Raw genomic sequence first — 21,267 nt, 5'->3', positions numbered from 1 at the left:
ACACAAAACGGTACAGATTATCCAAGAATAAACAAGACAAAATCTCACCGTGTTCATGAGTGTTGATTCAGAGTTAGCCACTAGAACAAAGACATCAGCGTCCAAACAAAATTTATCAATCCAACTGTCCAACTCCGTAGTGATGTCTGTGCCAGGACTGTCGGGAAAAATTACAGGTGTGTTATAGGCTGAGTGCAATGAGCTAAATGCAAATGAAAACTGCTTGCTTACAAAGCTATTTTCAAACATTCTGACAGTAACTTATCTGCCATAAAAGTTTTATTATTGTTTGAAAGATGTTGTGCACCAGGAAAGCTTTCTTTTCCCTGGGGACCAGCACAGTGCTATTACTAAAACCACATATTGGGCGGTTGGAGGGGGCTCCCCACATCACAAAGTGCACGCATCCTTATCATGTAATTCAATCCACAAACAAAAACACTTCCAAAGCCACCTTTTAATACATCATTAGTGTCAATCCTATTTGAAAAGCTGTTTGATGAGCTGATATCAAATATTTACCAATCAGAAGCATACTACTAATAGCTAAGCAAAATGGCTGTAGGAGACTCTCTCCCACAATGTATGTTCTGCAGTAATAGGGTTATAGTACTTATTAACTATCATTATACCACAAACCGATAAATAAAGTGGCAATCTCCTTCTGAGAACAATGTGGCACCTAGAACATGCCTAAATCCGAGCATGTGGGATCGTGTAGAAAACAAAGTGTAACCCAGACACAATGTGACTTCCAGACCACTAGGGCTTCATTTTGAGTGGCTTTGGTGGCAGAGGGAGTGATCTCAGTGTTTGCTAGGAAATAAGGACACATAAAGAGGTAGATCCACCTGGAGAAAAGGCAAGCTAGAGAGATGAAAGGCTAGAATAGGTCTGTGGAGCTAACACAGTGAGTGGATATTAGTAATACAAACTGTGATGATCAGGAATGATACAGCTGGAGTGGACCCACGTCAAGCTGTGAGTGGGATCTCAAGAAGTGACATCCGGAACACAATGCAACTACTGACCCAAATTTAAGCCGTAAAATGATATGATGTATCTTTTTCTTGTAAACAGCTAATATGCATTCTTTGATGATCTAAGATTGTTGACCAATGTACAGCTTTATCTGCGCAACATTACTGGCAGCACTTATAATTACTTCAGCTTACCGATTGTCTCTTCTAATTGCCTCTATAGTCTTTCATGCACTCCAGTACTGAGAAACTCACAGGGGTGTGTAATTTGATAAAATACCTACTTGTCCATGCAAATGAATGCTTCATAAAACTCCTGTAAAAAAATCAATTTGTCCTTATGCAGTTAGATGTCAAATAACTACAGGATTCTCATTACATTATAGCTGTGACAATACCCTCTCTGATTTTATCACAAATGCTATATCAGCATTGGGAATCTAGGAAGGCTGTGACTTCCCCACTTTTCTGCAAATCTAGATACATGGGTTGTAGATAGGTAGGAAGCGGTAGTTCCATGGTTGGAATTCCCTGCGAGTCTGTGCACAGCCAAAATCTTGCATGTATTCACCAACATCTCTTGAATCTATTCTCACACTAGAATCTATTCTCACACATCTATTCTCACACTAGAAAAGGTTGAAGAATTACTCCTGTACAGGGTAGGAATAAACATTTTACAAAGTGGGGACAAGGTGATTAAGGAAAGAATTTCCAATGGCTTATCAAATAAACCTATTAGCAAATACACACATGTATATTTTATCAGGTTAAAAGGGAAATCAGAAACTTTTGCTTGGAGTACAGTTTCCGGACCTATTTCAATAAAGTCTTGTGAGTTCCTGACGTCGTAAATTTCCCCGTGTGACACATACCGACAGGTACACTTCTGTGCCTTTCTTTAAGAATTAGGCCCACTAATTATAGGGATGGAGGGAGAGAGAGATAGTGTCTCTATATATATATTTTTTAAATATTGCCATGTGTCAAAAACATTTTATTACATGATACCTTAGAGAAATAATAATTAGTTGTGCAACATTTTAGCAAAACATTTTCCCCCCCAAATGCACATTATATATCTTATTTTCATGCTTCAGCAGATAATAAGGCAGCATTATAACTAGTCTCAAATTGTTGAATTCTGCAAATGTGCATGCCTTTTTAGGTCTTGGCTAGACAGTGCAGCGAAGAGACATGTTGTGTACAATCTGTGGGTTCAAGCCTGTCTATAGGCTTCCCATTTGCACAATCCATCGTCGCTCTCATTTCCTTTGTCCCCATTTGTCCAGAGAATGCTTGTGTCATGCCTCTTCCTGTGTTTGGCCCTCTCCAGAGAATGGACCAAGTACCTGTATCAATCCCCTGCTCCCATTTTAGGAGCTGCTTTTTTCTGTGTCTTGGAGCACTCCAAACAAGTGCTCCTGGTTTCACAAGCTCCGTCTCTCTCACCCGCCCCTGACCCTGTTCCTTCTTTCCACCTGCAGATCGTGCAGTAATGTGTATGTGTTTATTTAGTTCCTTTCTCATATGCCCTCATGCCATTTCTGTAGCATTTTGTTACTTTTTTAAATGTAGGTGAGTTTCATTATTAAAAATGTAAAGGCATTTGACATTCTATATCAGTAAGTTTTCAAGTTACTGGAAGGAAAAGTAAATTTTCACATAAAATCCAAAGCGTGTAGTCACTTTCATTGAATACACAATATTGGAACATTTACTGTTTCTAAGGCTAAAAAAGCTTGTCGCATTGCTTAGTCTTTGAAAAACGGTTATTACTATTTTCTTTGGTTTTTCGAATTGTTGGGATTCAAACTACAAATTTTAAGATGGACAATGTGTTCGAAGTCGATGGGCAGGAGCTCTAGAGTCAGAATTAATAACCACCTGACGCACCAGTGCCACTCTCACTTGCTGTGATCTTCCTTTCTTCCAAGCTCTTGTAGTGTCATTTGCTGACCTGGAACCCCCGGAGACATCGGGTTACCATGGGCAGCTTGATGGCTGCCACCATGTAACTTTGCTTACGCCTCCGTACTTGAAAGGAGAGACTCATAAGGGAGGGCCGAAGACTGAGCATGAAGTTTCAGCCTGTCTTTAAAGTGGCGTAAATGCTTTAGAATCTATAATGAGTGGTACAAGAATTCTATAAACGTTAATAATGATCGTAAAAACTCTGGACGTTCTGATTACTGGTTAAAAAAAAAAATACTGGAGTCTGTGAAACGTGGTGCAGGAAATGTACAAGTATAGTAACGTATTGCAGACACTGTGATGCTCAAGTTTTGCTTGCTGTATGAATCTGGTCATAAAACAGTCTTCATCTCTACAGTTTCAGTGGGAGACAGAGGATGCTGGTTTTCTGTTTCTCATATCTGAGAGTCCTCGCTTTTTGTCTGAATCTTAAAGTATGATCTTGCATCCTTTAGATTACTGGATATATGATGGATGGAATGTCTTCGCATGGGGGTGTGCGTACATTGTCTGTGTGCACGGGGTATCTTACTCTCCTCATCCATCTCACATTTTTTTGTGTGAGGATATCTTGAAATCATAATGTTTATAAGGTACCAGATCCATGTATGCAAGGGAAATGTGCGCTGTTAATGTCCATGCACTTTGAAATATGTGAGCTCAGAATACAGCGACGTGTGCTCTTGGCCAAATATATTATTTCACAAAAATCTGTTACTTCATTATCACACATTAAACTACTTTCAAATATATGAGTTCAGAATACAGCGCAGTGTGCTCTTGACAAAACATTTTTTCACCAAAACCTTTGCCTAATTTTTACACATAACTTTTCTTCATTTTCGGGATGAAAGCGCTTTCAAATATGTGAGTTCAAAATACAGCGCAGGCTGGGTCACCGCGCTTTTTTACATAGCTAAAAGACATAGACACTGACAATGTCAATAGCTCTCAGATTGCTGAGACCTGCTGTATTTGCCAATGCTTGTTTTATACTGGAACCACTTTCAGTGACACAGGCTGAACACTCCGCTCCCTGCATTTTCTTAGAATGCTCACCATAATTGTAAAGATTTTTGTATTAATGAATCATATATACAAGTCATATCTACTTCTACATATGAATTTTAATCTTGCCTCTGGTGCCCTGCAGCCCTCTTTCAAAGAGCCGTAGTGTGGTACTATTTACTGGCAGCAACTGGGTTGAGCCTACCTTTCCAGTTGACAAAATAAACACGAAAACTTATCCTTGATCCCAAACATAATTTCCTGAGCATTAAGGTGTAACAATTTCACACCCTAGCACTCACCTCTTCAAACAACGCAAATCTATATTTAGAAGGCAAGCATAAGTTTTGCTCAAGTTATGCAACAGCACTCACACCATAGCACTGTTCTAGCCTGCATCTTGCAGCATTGTGCCGCAACTGTGTCATCCCTTGCGTTCTGGAGATTGCCATCTATTCTGACAAGCATCATGCACAAGACTCAAAAATAATTAAATATCTACCTGTAATTTGACTTAACAATGGATGGTTTCCCACTATCGAAACATCAAAACAGCCTTCACTCTGTACTTCTATGCTGATTCACACCATGCTAAAGTAAATCACTACACAGGCAAGGCAATGCTCTCACAATGCCTCATCATCGTGATTTGCACCAGTACATCAGTACTCCAATCATTTAAGCTCAAAGCATGTATAGACTGACTTACTACATTATTATTATTATGCTGATTTATAGAGCGCTTGGCTACCCAAAAAGTGTTTCCCAGCGCTATGCTTCTTCAGATACCTCAAGTCATGTCTTCTTTATTACCGAACATCAAAACAGCCAAGTTTTCAGAAGTTGGTGGAAAACCGGAAGAGAGCGACATTCTCTCAGACAGGAGTAAGGAGTTCCACAGCTTTGGACTTAAGTATTAAAAAAAAAAAGCTCATCCATCTTACCGGATTTACTTCCACTGGGAATTACAGCAAGATCTTGATTGCTAGAGCACAGAGAACAATTAGGTTTATACAGTGACACCAAGGATCTGAGATCGATGGGGCCAGAATTAGGTAAACATCTATGCATGTAGCATAGTATGTTTAATTGCACACGTCGTTCAACTGGTAGCCAATGAAGATCCTGGAGAAGGCTGGTTATGACGTAAACTTGGGGAGTTGAAATAAAAGTCTTGAGGCGGTGTTTTGCATTGTCTGAAGCCACTTACACAGGGTCTTCGAGCCTAGAGCGAGAGTATTATCATAACTTTCCAGAGCCAGCTTAGAATACAAAATACACGTACTGCTATCCTTGCCTAGATCCTACATAAAGCTCAATTCACCTCTATCCTGCCTGCACAGCCAGCAGAGCTCACTCATCCACCTCGGAATTAACTTATTGTGTAAAGAAGTGTATTGTCCAAGCTCTGTGGACCGTGCAGGCCAGTCAGATGCGGATTGTGAGGTTTGTGTGTATCGGTATGGCACCCTGAAATTCAGAGTTACAAGTTGGCATCTACTCTGGCATGCAACATGTAGTGGGATCTCACATAAATATTATAAACCGATTTAACAATGGTATAATATCAATAAAAAATTGTAATTAGTCACAGCACATTTAACTTTAAAAAGATCGAAAGGAGATGATAATATGCCTTGATCTCCATCTAAATGGAGGCATTAGTTCACCATGTTTTGACACCAGATTACCAACACTAAAGTCTAAAATCCCCATTGCCTTGGTCATTACAACACGGAATTTCTTCAAATGATTTGAATGTTTACTTTAAGAATCAGATAAGTCATTATTCATATCCATCACTGCTTTCTTTGAGATGCTGGACAGGATAGCTCATTTAGGTTTGTCTGGGAACATGGTTCTGTAAAAGATTGCAACGGATAGAAGTCAGAACAGAATTTTGCCTGTAATGCATACAGATAGATCACCTCATATGTAAATATCTGATATTTACAGAGGCCATCAATGTCACCGCAATATATGCTTTTGCCTCTAGTATGCACCTGAACCTGGACAAATCTTTTATCTCGGATGCTGCTGTCAACGACATTTTTCAAGTAAAGGCGCAACTAGGAGTACCTGCATCACTGTGTTGGGACACTTGTTATAACAGCTAGAGGCCTCTTGAGGCCATGAGTGAATTGAGATTTCAAACCGCCTAAAAGCACCTGTGGTACCCAGTCAGTCCTGGATACTCCTATATGAACAAATAGGGAGTTAGGAGACATCATACTCCAACAAGGTCGACATGAGGAGCAAGAGAGAGGGTGACCAGCGTGCTGGGGACCCAACTCCGCGTGAAGGCACGCCATCAGGACTATCAGCTAATGATATGTGCCGACAAGAACACAATGGTATGGTAGCTGCCCCTTGCTCACTTATCGACAGGTGAACTCGACGTGGGCAATTCAGAGAAGTGGCACTACTCACCAGTGCTCCATCAGTGAAGACTCAAAGCTCTGCTAAAGATTTCTTGGAGAGAAGGATACGTAGGCCCGTCATTCACAAACACAGACTGGAGGCTATCCTCAGGCCAGGCAGCCCATTCAATGTAATACAATAAGGGCTTTTCATAAAGGGAAGTCCTATGATGAGGTCGTTCAATATATTTCACTAAAAGAGACATAATCTGGAGCCAAAAGAAACAGAAAGAAAGGCAAACTGGCAATGATTTCTTTAGCCCCCCTTGGTACTAAGCTAAAGCAGAAAAACAGAATCACTTCATCAAAAGGTCTTTCATGGATAAATGAGGACCCTGTCCTGACTAAACTTGAAAGAACATAAACATTGTTTTCCCATTTAGAGGGCAAATTTCATGAAACTAAGCGAAAGGAAAGATGGAAAGAAATCTGTCTTCAGGGACATGGACAGTGCTGAGGGGGTTTTTGAAATCTAATCTCAAACAGAAAGGGGAATGGGAAGGTGATGGTGATGGTGGAAAATTAATGTAGCCACCCCTTCTGCCTGGAGCACTTAAGAAATCTGGTTAACCTAAAAAATTTGAGTTATATGTTGTAAGAGGGAGAAATGGTAATAAGCTACAAGGAAACTTTAGATGGAACAGATTATACGGCCGAAAAACGTAGAAGTTATTTTCCACATTTCAGGTTAAAGGAGACATTCAGAGAGATTATAATGTTAGACTGATATCTGTGATGTAATTTATCCATTGATTTTGGCACCCCACTTTTAGTGTCCTATGTAAGGAAAGTTAAAACCATGAACACATTTAAACAACAAAAGAAAAACACACAAAGGTCTCTCAATGTGGAAAAAGCTACACTGGTGGCACAGAAAAATTGATCTGAAATCCTAAACTCCTGTTAAGAGTCAGAAAACGTAAGGCTCTCAGAGAGAAGGGACTGAAGATGTGGTTGTAAGTCTTGATATACTGTAAACATACTGCATTGCTTGGTTGATTGATACCTAAAGTCAAAGTTTCATACCAGTTCCTTTTTTGGTATACCTCATCTATCTTCCCCTCAAACAATCAGGGAGCCTGTTAACTGTATAGAATTTTGCTTTCCAACCCCTCCTGATGCACCTTGTGTAGACCATGAGAAGGAAGGGATTTCCACACTATATTAAATGCAGCTGCACCGGTCCCAGGTCAACCTGGTACAGGTGACCTGGTACTAGATGCTGAGGAGACAAAAGTTCAACCTTAAAGAGCTTTAACCAACACGGTGGAGTATATTTACAATGAGAACATATTTTGGTAATATGTTCAGTGATCACTGAATGGCTTCCACAGAGAAAGTCATTCATCACCTGTAAAGTCAAACTGCTAGTGATAAAACTCCTGTGTCTCTTGAAAGGGGAAAGAACATCTAAATGGGTATGTATAGGAATCTCAGATCAGGAATCTCCATCATTGCCACCTGGGGTAGATTGCTTGGAGAGGTTTCCTGACTCCTCTGGAAATTGCCCAAAATGTGGTCAGCCGGGAGACTGGCTACATATGTTCTGGTTGTGCGGGCAATTGGTGATATTCTATAGGGGTGTATTTCAGACAGTTGAGAATACAGTTGAAAAGGATATGTGCTTTACTCCGAGAATGGAACCTTTAGGTATTTGGGATGGAGAGAGGCAATGGCAGAAGGTTTTGGAGCACTTATTATTTATTGCAGTGCTTAACGGCTCGCTCCTTGATTACCACTTTTTGCAAATCTCCCTCTGTACTTTACTAAGGAAGGTTAGTAAGTGAGCAGCCTGGTACTGCTCCAGACTTAACCGCGCCTCACAGTATAATAAGAAATGGAGGAAATGGGTGTGAAAGGGGCAAGACCTTGCCCCCTAGTATAGTTCGTAGGGGCACTGATTGGGGCCCGATATGTTTGATGACAGTATGCACTGTCACTTTTAAGTTATAATGTATATGTTCTGTCCTACTGAATGGTATGTATAGTGGGATGAAGTGATATATTTTAAAATAACTGCAACGTGAAGGGTACAATGGCTTTTTACAAAATATATTACACTGGGGTCGAAAGGGTGTGATCTTTTTCAGAAAAATTGCACTTTAATAATTCTGTGCTGAGCTGATGTACTCTTTTCCCAGACTAATTGCACTTTAAAGGAAGCACAGGCACTTTAGTTGGTGTGAAACTGATATATATCCCTCAGAAGAGTAGGGAGAAGGATGAAGAATACAGGATTGGGACTTTGCAGGTTTGCACTTATGGGGTGGCCAGGATGGCATCAACCAGCCTCAAAGGAATAAAAGGCTCTGGATATTACAAACCTCACCCCTCAATTAATTATATCCCCTATCGGAGGCACTAAGAGTGAAGAAAGGAGAGACCAAACTTTTTCCTTTCACAACAAGAGAGGTAGAGGCTACAGCTGGAAAAATAAGATATCCATTGAGGAGGGGGGGGGGGGGAAGAGAGACAGAGGGAGAGGGAGAGGGAGAGGGAATATATATCCACACACATACACTTCTACTACAGAATGTTGATTGTAAACCTTCCATCCTCTCATAAACCCCCATCAGTGGCAATCCCTATTGAAACATGGAAGGATCATAGCAAGGAAAACTATCCCTTGGTAATGTGTCCCTATTATGTAACTTTTAGAGAACTTTCAACACAGACTTACGGACTGTAAGCACAGGCCCAGTTGCTATGGGGGAAGAAGTTAAAACTCTTTCACCTTTATTGGACAGACCGATCATAATGTTCTACAGCGAATGAATGAGATAGAAGAACAAGTACTAAGAATAAAGTAATCATTTGATAACATACAGCAGTAGCAAAATGAGAAGTCAGAAGGACATAAGAATAAAGTGAGGCACTTTTACCTCTGGTCTTCCATAAACATAAGGGTACCTTGACACTAAGTACTTTATATCTGCAATTCTGGAAAACAGCTGCCCGGAAAAGTAGAACTAGTCTTTAAAATATGAAACATAAAAAGTAAGATATATATATATTTTTTTAAATAGTACCCCATTAATCTCAAACCATAATACTCAATACATGAGGAGAATCAATTGCCACAGTCAATGATGCTACAGCCAAGTGTGGTCTGAGCCTTTTTTCCCCTCCAAGCTGGACTTATGTGGGGAGTTAGTGAAAGATTCCTGGCTCTTGCAAAATACATTCTGGAGTTTTTACACGATTCAAGGACACCATTTATGCAGGACCTTGTGATTGGACCTGCCATGATCTCCCTACTCTTTGGAAAAGCCAGATTATGGCCATCGCAAATATGGTATAGTATCTAGAAAAGGTTTCTCTTCCAATTCTCCATCTCCCACTGCAGCACAAAGCAGCTCTGTAAATTGACAAATCTGCATATTTGTCATTTTGACATCCTTTAGCGCATGGGTATTCGCAAACATTTCCTGTGGGCCGCAGTTCATGCCCGAGGGCCGCACCTATGCCAGCAGGGAGAGGGTCGGCATGATGACAGGTGGGCGTAGGGGGACGCGAAGCAGATGTGGACAACAAACAGTGACTTCTGTCTTCCACCAACGTGTTAATGTGTAAATGAATTATACCCGTTTTACAGCTTTTTGAATGTTCCTGCTCTGTAAAGTGAACAGCAGTCCAGTAACGCGGTTCACCAGGGGGCCGCAATTAATGGTTAGGAGGGCCGCATGCGGCCCTGGGCCGTACTTTGAGTATCCCTGCTTTAGAGGTATAAATGTGTCAACAGCCTATTTAAACCCCAAACCACTGTCTTAATTTTATTTGATTAATCACATTTAGTGAAGAAGAGGAATTCCGGTTATTCCAGTTTTATCTTCCTACAAATATCCAAAACCTTTAAATTTTTTCTTCAGTTCTGCACACTGATACTTCATGTGATCCATTTCACTATTTCGGTCTACGAAATTGGCTAAGGGACCCCGTGCTTCGAAATTATTAGATTTTCAAAAGGCATAAACACAGCTAGCCTACCAAGGGTATGCTTTATCTTCCTTTTCTGTATCACAAAATATATATCTTTCTTGGACACTCCTAGAACATATATCTTATTAAATGATAAAAACTTCGGTTTAAATTTACCTACCCACAGCAAACAACATCATCTTTTGCCTCAACTTGCTATGAGCATATTCTCTCCCTTCCTTGTTAGGGGATCTGTTTGCCCACAGAGGGAATTTAACAACCTAGATATGAGCATCATCTCTAAACCTGAAGATATTTTTTTCTGACATTTAACCCATCTAATCAAATTAAGTACAGAGGGCGTCCAATTCCTCTGTACAACTAGAATAAACACTTGCTTTTCTGTGCTGGAAAGTCAAATAAACTCCTTTAGTCCTTCGGGCGTTTTGGAATAAAGTAGACCACCATGTTTCAAAAAAGTCCATTTAATATCTTAATTGCCTTTTCCACTATATTAGGTCCAATTACTTTCTTGAAGTGATGAAGTTAAGAGGAAATGTAATTGCATTTAGTGAACCTGGCTGGGTATGGGAGAATTAAGGTAATGGATAGTGATTGTATGGCTTCTATTGGACTGGAGGATTAAATATCACTGAAGGCAAATTGTAAGGCTACAGAGCCACTGGTCTTTGCTTGTTATATAAAACCTTTTTTTATGTTTTATGTAAATTTTACCCTACTCTATCCGAGTTTTGGATATAACATTTGTGTTACCATACCCCAATGGGCAGACATAACATCAGTTTTTTGGAATTAATATTTAACAACAGTCAAATCCGTAATAGTACATACCTATCTACTAAAACCAGATCATCCCGCAGAAGCGCACACTTTGCCTTGGGCCAGAAAACATGGACAAGACAACCTGCTTCAAGATCTCCATCCATGAGTAATGCATGAGCAAGCTGGTTAACCGTCTAGGAAGAAAAGGTAGACAGCAGAAGTCTTCAGATTAGTCATCGTAGTTTAAAAAAAAATGCATTATTAATATCAGTGAGACAGAGTGTGTCTTTCTTATTCATAATGAATTGCATTTGGAATTATTTAACCAATTATATTCAAATTGAAGTGTATCAATTAAGGATGAAGTGAGATCCTACCGGGAGCTTAGGAGATTCTCTTAATTATAAGACTTAAGTTAAGGTTAAAACAACAACAGGGCTTCTGCGTCTATAGTAAGTAGCTGATGGAGGATGATGTTATCGTACTCCTATTTACATTAGAAAGACTGAAATATTTTAAGTGTTTTGTTGAGTTCACATATTAAAATCTGCTAGTCAGCTGTGGTATCCTACTTATACCCATTTCTATAATCAAGCCTGGTGTATTCTGACATAGTAGTTCTATCACTCTCACCCTTGTTTCATCCCACACCCTCCAAACATTTCTAGCACAAGATGACTTGAATTCCTCTCCCTCCCTACCATGAGAGCCAACTGCCCTAGGGTTGTATTTGGCCCACTTGGTATGCTATTGAGTGACATACTACAGGATTCCATTAGTAAAATGCCCCAACCACCACAGGTAATGTCCAGTAAACCCCTGCTGCCTTGTGGCCCCCTGAAAAGGTTCTGACAACAAAAAAGCTGATAAAATAACATTACATTGGAATCAGTGATCACTGTGTGCAGATAGCATGTTAGAGGAATGCATCAAGTAACAATATAATTTCAACATTTTGAAATGAATACGCAAGGATGAGCATTTTAAAAGCCAATTCAATTTCAGCATGTTGGCTTTCACTACTAGCTTGTTTCTTCCAAGCCCATGCTTTAAAACGTAGGGCTGTGGTTTTTTTTTTCCTTCTACTTGGCAGCTTATAACTATTTGTCCCTTGCATCACTCTGTCGTCATAGTCTTCACTGTAAATAGCTGCAGCTTGCAGGGCTATATTGAGCAATTTACAACCATCGTCATCGCATATGCACCCTCAGTGTAGCCATTTTGAGAGAACATATGGGTACTTGCGATTCTCAGGAGATTTTAAATCATCACAGCTGCTTGTTCAACTCTACTCTAGAGAATACATTACAGCATTCGACACAGAATTAATCCATTATTAGGGAGCCCCTAAGTGCATTGGGACTGCATGGAAATAACAGGCAAAGTTCAAAGATCTTTCATCAGAGGCTATTCTAGTCCTACATTGAATCTGTTTTTATCGAATCACCCATCATGTAACAAAATGGCATTAAAATGGATAAAATACAATATGAAGCACAATATATATAAGGTACATCATTGTGAAAATGAGATTTGAGCAGTGACCACAAAAGTTTTGAAATCATAATGTCACTTAGAAATTATCCATAAAAATGACTACACGATAAGGGACATGAGGAGTACTAGGAACACCAACATAAGTCTCAATTGCTCATCAAGAAACCACAACAAAGCAGACCCATATCCAAATTCAAGGGTAAAACATTTGGAACTGCTACAACACCCTAATATGAAAGGAACAACATTAGACAGACTCTGCAAGATACCAAATAACTCAATAGTAAGGGAAACACTTTAAAATGAAAGCACCCTCAGGGCAGCATCAGGCTAGGTACAACTGTAATTTGCCCCATCTAATTTTACCCAGGGCTGAAAAGGAATCCATGCATAGCTCATTATTAACAGTTTTTGATCTACTTCATTTCTGGCCTCCTCAAGCTGTTCAGAGCAGCTCCAGTCTGGAGGCGGACCCTCTGGTCCACGATCTGCAGTCTTTGCTGCTGCCATTTCATCAACTTCTTCTGCCACTCATTGGTCTTTTCTACTGAAAGCATGCCAGTCCCAGACTTACTCTCTTATGGCTTGGAAGTTTGGTGGCTCTAAGTACCTGTAGGAGGATGGCCTGGTTTGTAGTGGGTACCTTGGGTACTTACACCTTATACCAGGTCCAGTTATCCCTTATTAATGAAATGTAGTAGTGTTCTAGCACCGTAGGCTGATAGAGGTAGCTATAGCAGAGCAGCTTAGGCTGAACTAGGAGACATGCAAAGATCATGCAATACCACTTATAGTTACACAGTACCTATACACAAGTAAAGACAAACTCAGTGTTACCAAAAATAAAAGATAGTTTATTTGGGTGACAGTACCAAAAATATCTTAGAGGCAATACTCCTTCTGGAGGTAAGTATTATACACAATATATACACTCGACACCAAAATAAGGCAAGTAATTAGACACAGGATAGTGCAAACAATAGGAAATGCTATAGAATGAAATGGGAGAAAATATGGTCATGGGGCAACACAAACCATACACTAAGAAAGTGGAATGCGAACCACAAATTCCCCCCTAGACAAGTGTAGTGTGTGCAGAATCGCTGGGAGAGTAAGAATACAGTAAAGGTAAGTAAATTACCCCACCCCAGAGCCCAGAAAAGCAGGAGTAAAGTACTGTAAGTTTCCTAAGGACACGCTACACCTTGTGATTGTAATTATTGCAATAACCGACAAAGTCTGTGAACAACAACTGCTGGATTCCTGGACCTGAAGACCTGCAAAAGAAGGGGACCAAGTCCAGAAGTCGAAAGAAGTTCCAGGACGGAAAGGAGCCCCTGCCAACCCAGAAGAAGGTGCAAAAGAAGAGTACCCGGTTGGACTAAAACTGCAGAAATGCACCCAGCGGGTTCCTGCGTAATGCAACGGATGTCCCATGACGTGAAGATGGATGCAGACGTGATTTCGTGTTGGAAGTCTCCAACAAGCCTTGATAACGACAAAGTTGTGTTTTGAGTCAAAATGGTGCTGGCTGGACCCAGGAGGGACCTGGGTGCCTCAACTTTGTGTGAGGAGGAAGAGCGTGTCTCAGCACTTTAGAGAGCCCTCAGGGCACCAGACAGCATTCACAGGAGTCCCAGGACATGGGGACATTAGAGGTGCACAACGCGGTTGGTGCAGCACTGCAAAGAAGGGGCCACGCCGCCGGAGGTCAACTCAGCGAGTTGAGCGTCACGGGATAGAGTGCTGGGGGCCTGGGCCAGGCTGTGCATGAAGGAACTTTGCAAATAGTGCAGAGAGGCCTCAGGAGGTGAAGAAGACGCGGTGCACAGGGGTACTGTTGCTCTCAGGGAAGGCAAGGTCTTACCTCCTCCAAATTGCATCAGCAGGACCTCAGGACATGACGATGGGGTCCACCCTCTGTGTTCCAAGGAGCACGCTTGTCACTGTGAGAGGAGTCCAAGAGAACTGGTCGTCGACTTAGAAGGTGACTGCGTGAGCAGGGGAGTGACTCCGTCACCCCACTGGAGATTTCTTTGGTCCTTCTGGTGAAAGGTGAAGACGGAGTCCTCAGAGCTTGCACACTGTGGAAATTGTTGCATTTGTGGCCTGGAGCTGAAGTTGCAGAAGAAAAGTATCCCTTGTGGATACTTTGTTGCTGTTCAGCGGTTCCTGGAGTAGGCTGCGGTTGATCCGAGGTCAGAGGATGAAGTAGTAGTTGCAGAGGATTCCTTCTGGAAACTTGCAAGCAGAATCTGAGGAGAACCCACAGGAGAGACCCTAAATAGCCCTGAGAGGGGGATTGGCTACCTTATCAGGTAAGGTCCTATCAGGAGGGGTCTCTGACGTCACCTGCTGGCACTGGCCACTCAAAGTCCTCCAGAGTGCCCCCACACCTTGCAAAGCAAGATGGATGAAGTATGGGACACACTGGAGGAGCTCTAGGCACCACCTCTAGGGTGGTGATGGACAGGGGGGTGGTCACTCCCCTTTCCTTTGTCCAGTTTTGCGACAGAGCAGGGGACAAGGGGTCCCTGAACCAGCGTAGACTGGCTTATGCAAGGAGGGCACCATCTGTGCCTTTACAAGCATTTCCAGAGGCTGGGGGAGGCTACCCCTCCCCAGCCTGTAACACCTATTCCCAAAGGGAGAGGGTGTAACACCTTGCTCTCAAGGGAAATGCTTTGTTCTGCCTTCCTGGGACTGAGCTGGCCAGACCCCAGGAGGTCAGAACCATGTCTGAGGTGGCAGCAGCTGTAGCTGCAGTGTAAGCCTCAGAGAGCTGGTTTGGCAGTATTGGGGGTCCATAGTGGAACCCCCAGAATGCATGGAATTGGCTCCCCAATACCAGATTTGGAATGGGGGGACAATTCCATGATCTTAGACACCTTACATGCCCATATTCGGAGTTACCACTGTGAAGCTACATATAGGTATTGACCTATATGTAGTGCACGCGTGTAATGGCGTCCCCGCACTCACAAAGTCCCGGGAAATGGCCCTGAACTATGTGGGGGCACCTTTGCTAGTGCAAGGGTGCCCTCACACTTAGTAACTTTGCACCTAACCTTCAGCAAGTGAAGGTTAGACATATAGGTGACTTATAAGTTACTTAAGTGCAGTGAAAATGGCTGTGAAATAACATGCGCGTTATTTCACGCAAGCTGCAGTGGCAGTCCTGTGAAAGGGTTTGCCTGAGCTCCTTATGGATGGCAAAAGAAATGCTGCAGCACATAAGGATCTCCTGGAATCCAAATGCCCTGGGGACCTAGGTACCATATACTAGAGACTTATAAGGGGGGGAGGGGTCCAGAGTGCCAAATGAAATTGGTAAATGAAGTCACTAGGCTACAGTGACAAATTTAAAAGCAGAGAGAGCATATGCACTGAGGTTCTGATTAGCAGAGCCTCAGAGACACAGTTAAGCACTATACAGACACACACATTAGGCCATAAACTAGGAGCACTGGGGTCCTGACCAACAGGATCCCAGTGAGACAGGCAAAAACATACTGACATACAGGTAAAAATGGGGGTAACCTGCCAAGAAAGATGGTACTTTCCTACAGTACCTTTATCTGGCATATAGAAATAAGAAACTCATCCTGTTGCATCCTGGCAGACATATTTCACCCTCAACCAAAAAGAGGAACTCTAGAACCCTTTGAGTTGGACTCATTTTTTTCTCCAGTTGATCCACCTTGGGCTCTAAATGAGAGAACAAGGTAATTGTTGAAAAATGTATTTTTACTGCATGTCAGCTCTGAAATGTGAAGCATCGGATTCCAAGGTAGCAACTTGTGTCCAGGCACTTACGTTGCTTTCATTTTCTTGCAAGCAAGGTTTAAATTCCTCTAAGACCTCTTTAACGAGGGCCGTTTTCTCTTCAATGAGCTGGTTAGATTCCTTTAATTCCTTCAATATAGTGGGGAGAAAAGAACATACTAGGAATTTCAGACCACGCTTGCCTCGTCTCTGGCGGGCTCCTGGATGTTTTGTGACCTGGGGCTATGAATGTCAAGTTTCTTTCTCAACACATTATTATTTTTGGGGCAAACTCCTCACCAAACCCGGGTCTCAAGTCTGTGATACAAGGGGATTGAAAGAGAATCACAGCATTTCCCTCTCTGGCTCCACACAGTCTCACTGCCTGTTGTCACTCTGTGCAGAGGTCTGCTGTCCATCTGTTGAGGTGGTGTCTCTTAGTCCCCCATAGGGGATTTGCTCCTTAGCTCACACTATGGCCATGCTCTGTTTAGACCAAGAAAAACCTGATAAACAGTCCTTCAGAGAAGCGCAACAGGAGTCCTTCGACTGCGAGGTGTTCCTAAAGCCTTCATTCAAGTATGGCTACCAGTAGTCACATAGAGGCACGTTGCTTCTACATTTCTTAGTCCAGCTTGGGTCTACTCTTGAAGTTTGGGAGGTTGGCTTTAGGGCAGCAGCAGCTTTACCAGACCCAGTTTCTCAGCATGCCTCTAAATAATGGCCACCCTCTGCCAATGAATAGGACAATGCTCCAAATGAAGCAGCAATATGATATTAAATAGTATTTCAAAACATTTTTGTAAAAACAAGACAAAAAAAAAACACCTTAAATTAGAAAAACTGAACACTACTCTAAAACTTTATTACAGGTGGTGCACAGACTGTTGGCTAGAAAGGCAGCTGGTAAAGGAGATAGGTTTTTCATTCACGCATGGTGAAGAAGGTGAACAAAACAGAGAATGGATAAAAGGAAAAAAGTTTACTTTGACACTTTTTTTCTCATCTGATCCCTCGGTCATCAGGTAGGCTTTATCACCATCTGTTCCTTCCACACTGAGGAAGCAGTTTGTTGTGTGACCAATCCCACTTGGAAGCACTTTATCCCATAACATCGAGTTGATAACTGTACTTTTGCCACTGCTTGTTCTGGAGAAAATCAAAAAGTAATATCCATTAATATTAAAAGGTGCAATATTAGATTGCTACGCTAATAATATACAAAGTAATATTTTAATAAGATGTGAATGGATTATTTGGAAAACAAGCTTGTTAAGAACCATGAAAATATAGAGCCCCCACATGTATGTACCGGTGCCCCATATATGTATGATATCTCCAATGAGCGCTGAGCTCAGTCTTTATCTGACCACAAAGCATTGCCCTGCCTTCAACAATAATAGAAAGGAGCCAAGTAACAACTCATTCGTGACCCATTCCATAGCAGGCTTCATGTGAAATTGCTAATGACAAAACCTTATTTTTCAGTGATGTTCCAAATACGCTTGAGATGCATTTAAATCTACAAACCGGTTTCAAAATGATTCCTTAAGTGCATGCAACCCCCCAGCCTAGTCGCACAAACTGGCAACTGCAGAAAGCGGACGCTACTTTGTTACTATAAACTGTTGCAACGGTTTACTACTTCAGCGCGTTTGGGATTGTGAAAATAGAAATAAGGAAACACTATTTACCCATTGCCTTAATTTTTATTGTGTAGAATCTCATCCTTTTCATAAAGTTTTGGAAGGTCCTTGTGAGTTGAGTGGATTTCTTAACAAGCATTGGCAAATCGAAATGTGTCAGACTTGCAAAATTAATGTAGGACTGTAGAGACAGGGTGGCACCACTGCTGCACACAGTGAAAATGCTGCACACAGTGAAATTGTAAACTGAGAAAATTAAAGCGCTGCATCAGTCGTGACAAGGCAACGTATAAGTATGCGTGCTATGCAGAAGTAGTTGTTCTGTGTTGTTTTCATTAACACTGAGCCACAGATGGCAAAAACGGCAACAATACGCAAAAAAAAGAAAGAAAAAAAAAAAAAACAATACTTACTTTTTTTTATCTCCTAGTTAAAAAAAAAAAAAAAAAAGCCAGAGGCCCCAGCAAGGAAATTAAAGTACTGATGCATGTTCTGCTTTGCTTTAAATTGAGAGGAGAGGAATGGGTGCCAACGAACGCATCACTCTTAGTTTCAGTAATGAATTTATTCAGGCACTTCCCAGATATCGAAAAAAAAGCACACGAAAATATGGACATGAGCATTTAACTTTAATGCAGTAAAACATGTGTAAATGACAAAAACTCACAGCAGTTAAACAATGACAGACAGAAAAAGTGCAATAATCCACATTTAAATTTATGCAGTGATTATATATATATATATATACATATATATATATATATATGTATATATATATATAAAAAATATAATGTGCACAGCCAAGATGGATAATTAAGAATAAAAATGCATCACCATGGCGTTGAATCCATCATCATCCTAGCCAACATCAAGTCAAGGAACACTGGATGGATGATATAGGAGAAATTCCCCAATGGGATCTTATCGGGCAGTGTGCCCACCCCCAAAACGAGTTCCTTCTGCCTCAGTGCCAAGGTTCCCCACCTCATATACCTTAAACAAACTCAAAAGGAAGATTCTGGCAATCTCCCTTCCCTTCAAGTGTGAAATTCAAGTGCTGGCTGTATCATGTCTGCGTCGAAAAAAAGCAAAGGAACAGGCCCTGCCCCAATGCGCATTCCAGAGGAGCAGCACTTTCATTGGTGAAAACATTCCCAGACTGAGACTCTTATCACGTCTACCGTCCACATCCCCCATGTTTTGTTCCTGCACGGTGTAACCCGATGCTGGAGAGAAAAAGCACAAACACGTTCTATGTGGAAAATAAGCTCGGTGTGGAGAATCCCTGCGCCACCGATGTGAAGGCACCTGAAGCGGAGCACAAAAATGGAGTCAGTGGTTAAATACAGATGGCATTCCAATGCATTAACGTTAAAAGCTAGGAAGGCCCCTAATCCCTCCCTGAAGAAAAGTAATTACTTGAACAAGGTAGACCTGTTAGCTACAAATGGATCACCGATGTTCAACTGATAAGATATTCTTCACCATCACAAGATCTTTGTTCATTAATGGTTCGAAATTCGTTATGCCATCTCTTCTGTAGGATACAGAAGGTAAGGGAGGAGAACCCAGAAAGTTACACCAAAAATGAACATGATAATGCCCCTTGCATTGCAACCTTAGTGGCACCGGCCACAAATGATAGCTCCGCAAAAACTGGTGCAAAAAGTATGAACTAATTTCCAAGTCACATTTCACCAGCATCTACACAGTAGGAATGCTAACTAGGAACATTTGCAAAGGAGCCACTGATTATAGGTATCCCAGACATCGGGCTAAAGAGCAGGCTGATTCTCATCAAACAAAACATTGAAGGGATGGCTGCGTCTCCTTCTGGAAGCCCACGTCACAGAAAATTGTCTTGAGGCACAAATATATTTTGTCTAAAACATATGTTGAGATTTTAATTAGTAAAGTACTAATCACTCGAATAAAAATCAAAAATTACTTGAAGTAGAAAAGAAGGGCGAGCCCTTAAAACTACGTTATTGAGCCTGAAAACTATAGAAGACTAACAGGTATTTATCACCCACATTTGTGTTTAAAGTAAAACTTGACTCTTCAGAATGTTTCGTGACTGAAGATACAAAAGAGCTTGAGATGTAATTAGTACTACTCTGTGCAATTAACAATACGAGTATTTATATATTTATTTAGCATATTTCTATAGCGCATAGTAACCAAAGATACAGATGCGCTTTACATGTTGAACAATAATGAACAGACGCAACGTCTTACAAAGAACAGGTTACATTTCAGTATATGAAAAGATGCTGCACCCGTGGAGGAATTTGGGTACTTGAGGGTAGGCACAGGAAGAGGGGTAGGTGAAGGGTTCAAAGAGACTGGTTAAGGAAGGGAAGGCTATGATGGTGAGAATAAGGGAAGGTGTAGCTGAAAGAGGACGATAGGAATGTAGAGGTTAAGGCTGAGCAAAATAACACATCAAACATATTTCGGGGGCGGGGGTGGAAATCAGTAAATCTTGTAAGAGCAGGGGTTACTGAGCCATGTAAAGTTTCAACAGTTAGGTTTTTGTAGATGTCTGAAACGGAGGGATTTTGTAGTTTGAATATCTGGAGGTGGTGGGTTCCAGAAAGAGGAGCGTACTTCTGAGAAGGTAAAACAAAATAGGAGGGTCTCATTCCTTAAAGTGCATTAGGACATTTGAATGTATTGCAAGCTGCTGTCTAAAGCAGAAGCACATTCCTGACCAATTTCAATGGGTGGGAAGGAGTCAGGAACTGAAAAAATATATATATGTTGTGTTGCCAATATGCATTGGAGTGCACTGAATGTGAGCACATTACATTTTGCTGTAGGCGTGACTGGGCTGGGGAGTTCAGAAAGCAGCATCACTGACCTGTCAGTCTGGATGATGATGTATCAATTACCAATGCTAGATTTAGAAGCCCATATGCTACTGACGTATGTGTAGCTGAAGGTGGGACAGAAAAGAATGAGTCTGGACTATGTATCTCAGGTGCAATACAACACCTGCTGATACTTTTAAATGAAATGAAAATAGACATTTGTAGAGTGCAGCCGTCACTCCTAAAGGGACCATCCTGACACTAGTGGCATAGTTGTTAGCCCAGAAAACCATTAGTAAGATTGAGATAGCTCTACTGAGGCAATGAAAAGCCAGGTCTTAAGTAGCTTTCTGAAACTAACTGCGGTCTCTGACTATTTTAATGGTGGCGGGAGATGATTCCATGCCCATGCACCTATTACTGTAAAAGACTTTCCACCCCTTGTTTTTAGCCTGAATTTTGT

At 41.4% G+C, this 21,267-nt stretch overlaps 1 protein-coding gene across 3 annotated transcripts in view; it reads right to left on the bottom strand.

Moving 5' to 3' along the window:
• MFN1 (mitofusin 1) overlaps positions 1 to 21,267 on the bottom strand; it is a 206,586-nt gene that overhangs the window by 152,277 nt on the left and 33,042 nt on the right. For all 3 annotated transcript variants that reach the window (XR_011199355.1, XM_069213075.1, XM_069213073.1), the window contains exons 4-6: positions 17,332 to 17,494; positions 11,153 to 11,277; positions 49 to 157 (exon numbers count right to left, since the gene is read on the bottom strand). Coding sequence is in view for 2 of the 3 variants with exons in the window: in XM_069213075.1 (XP_069069176.1) it covers positions 49 to 157; positions 11,153 to 11,277; positions 17,332 to 17,494 (397 nt within the window). In the remaining variant the exon portion in view is untranslated. The remainder of the gene's footprint in view (positions 1 to 48; positions 158 to 11,152; positions 11,278 to 17,331; positions 17,495 to 21,267) is intronic.

Source organism: Pleurodeles waltl, chromosome 11, assembly GCF_031143425.1.
Source record: "Pleurodeles waltl isolate 20211129_DDA chromosome 11, aPleWal1.hap1.20221129, whole genome shotgun sequence".
Classification (NCBI taxonomy): Eukaryota; Metazoa; Chordata; class Amphibia; order Caudata; family Salamandridae; genus Pleurodeles; species Pleurodeles waltl.
Note: the sequence above shows the minus strand (reverse complement) of the source record. Positions and strands in the feature narration are given on the sequence as shown.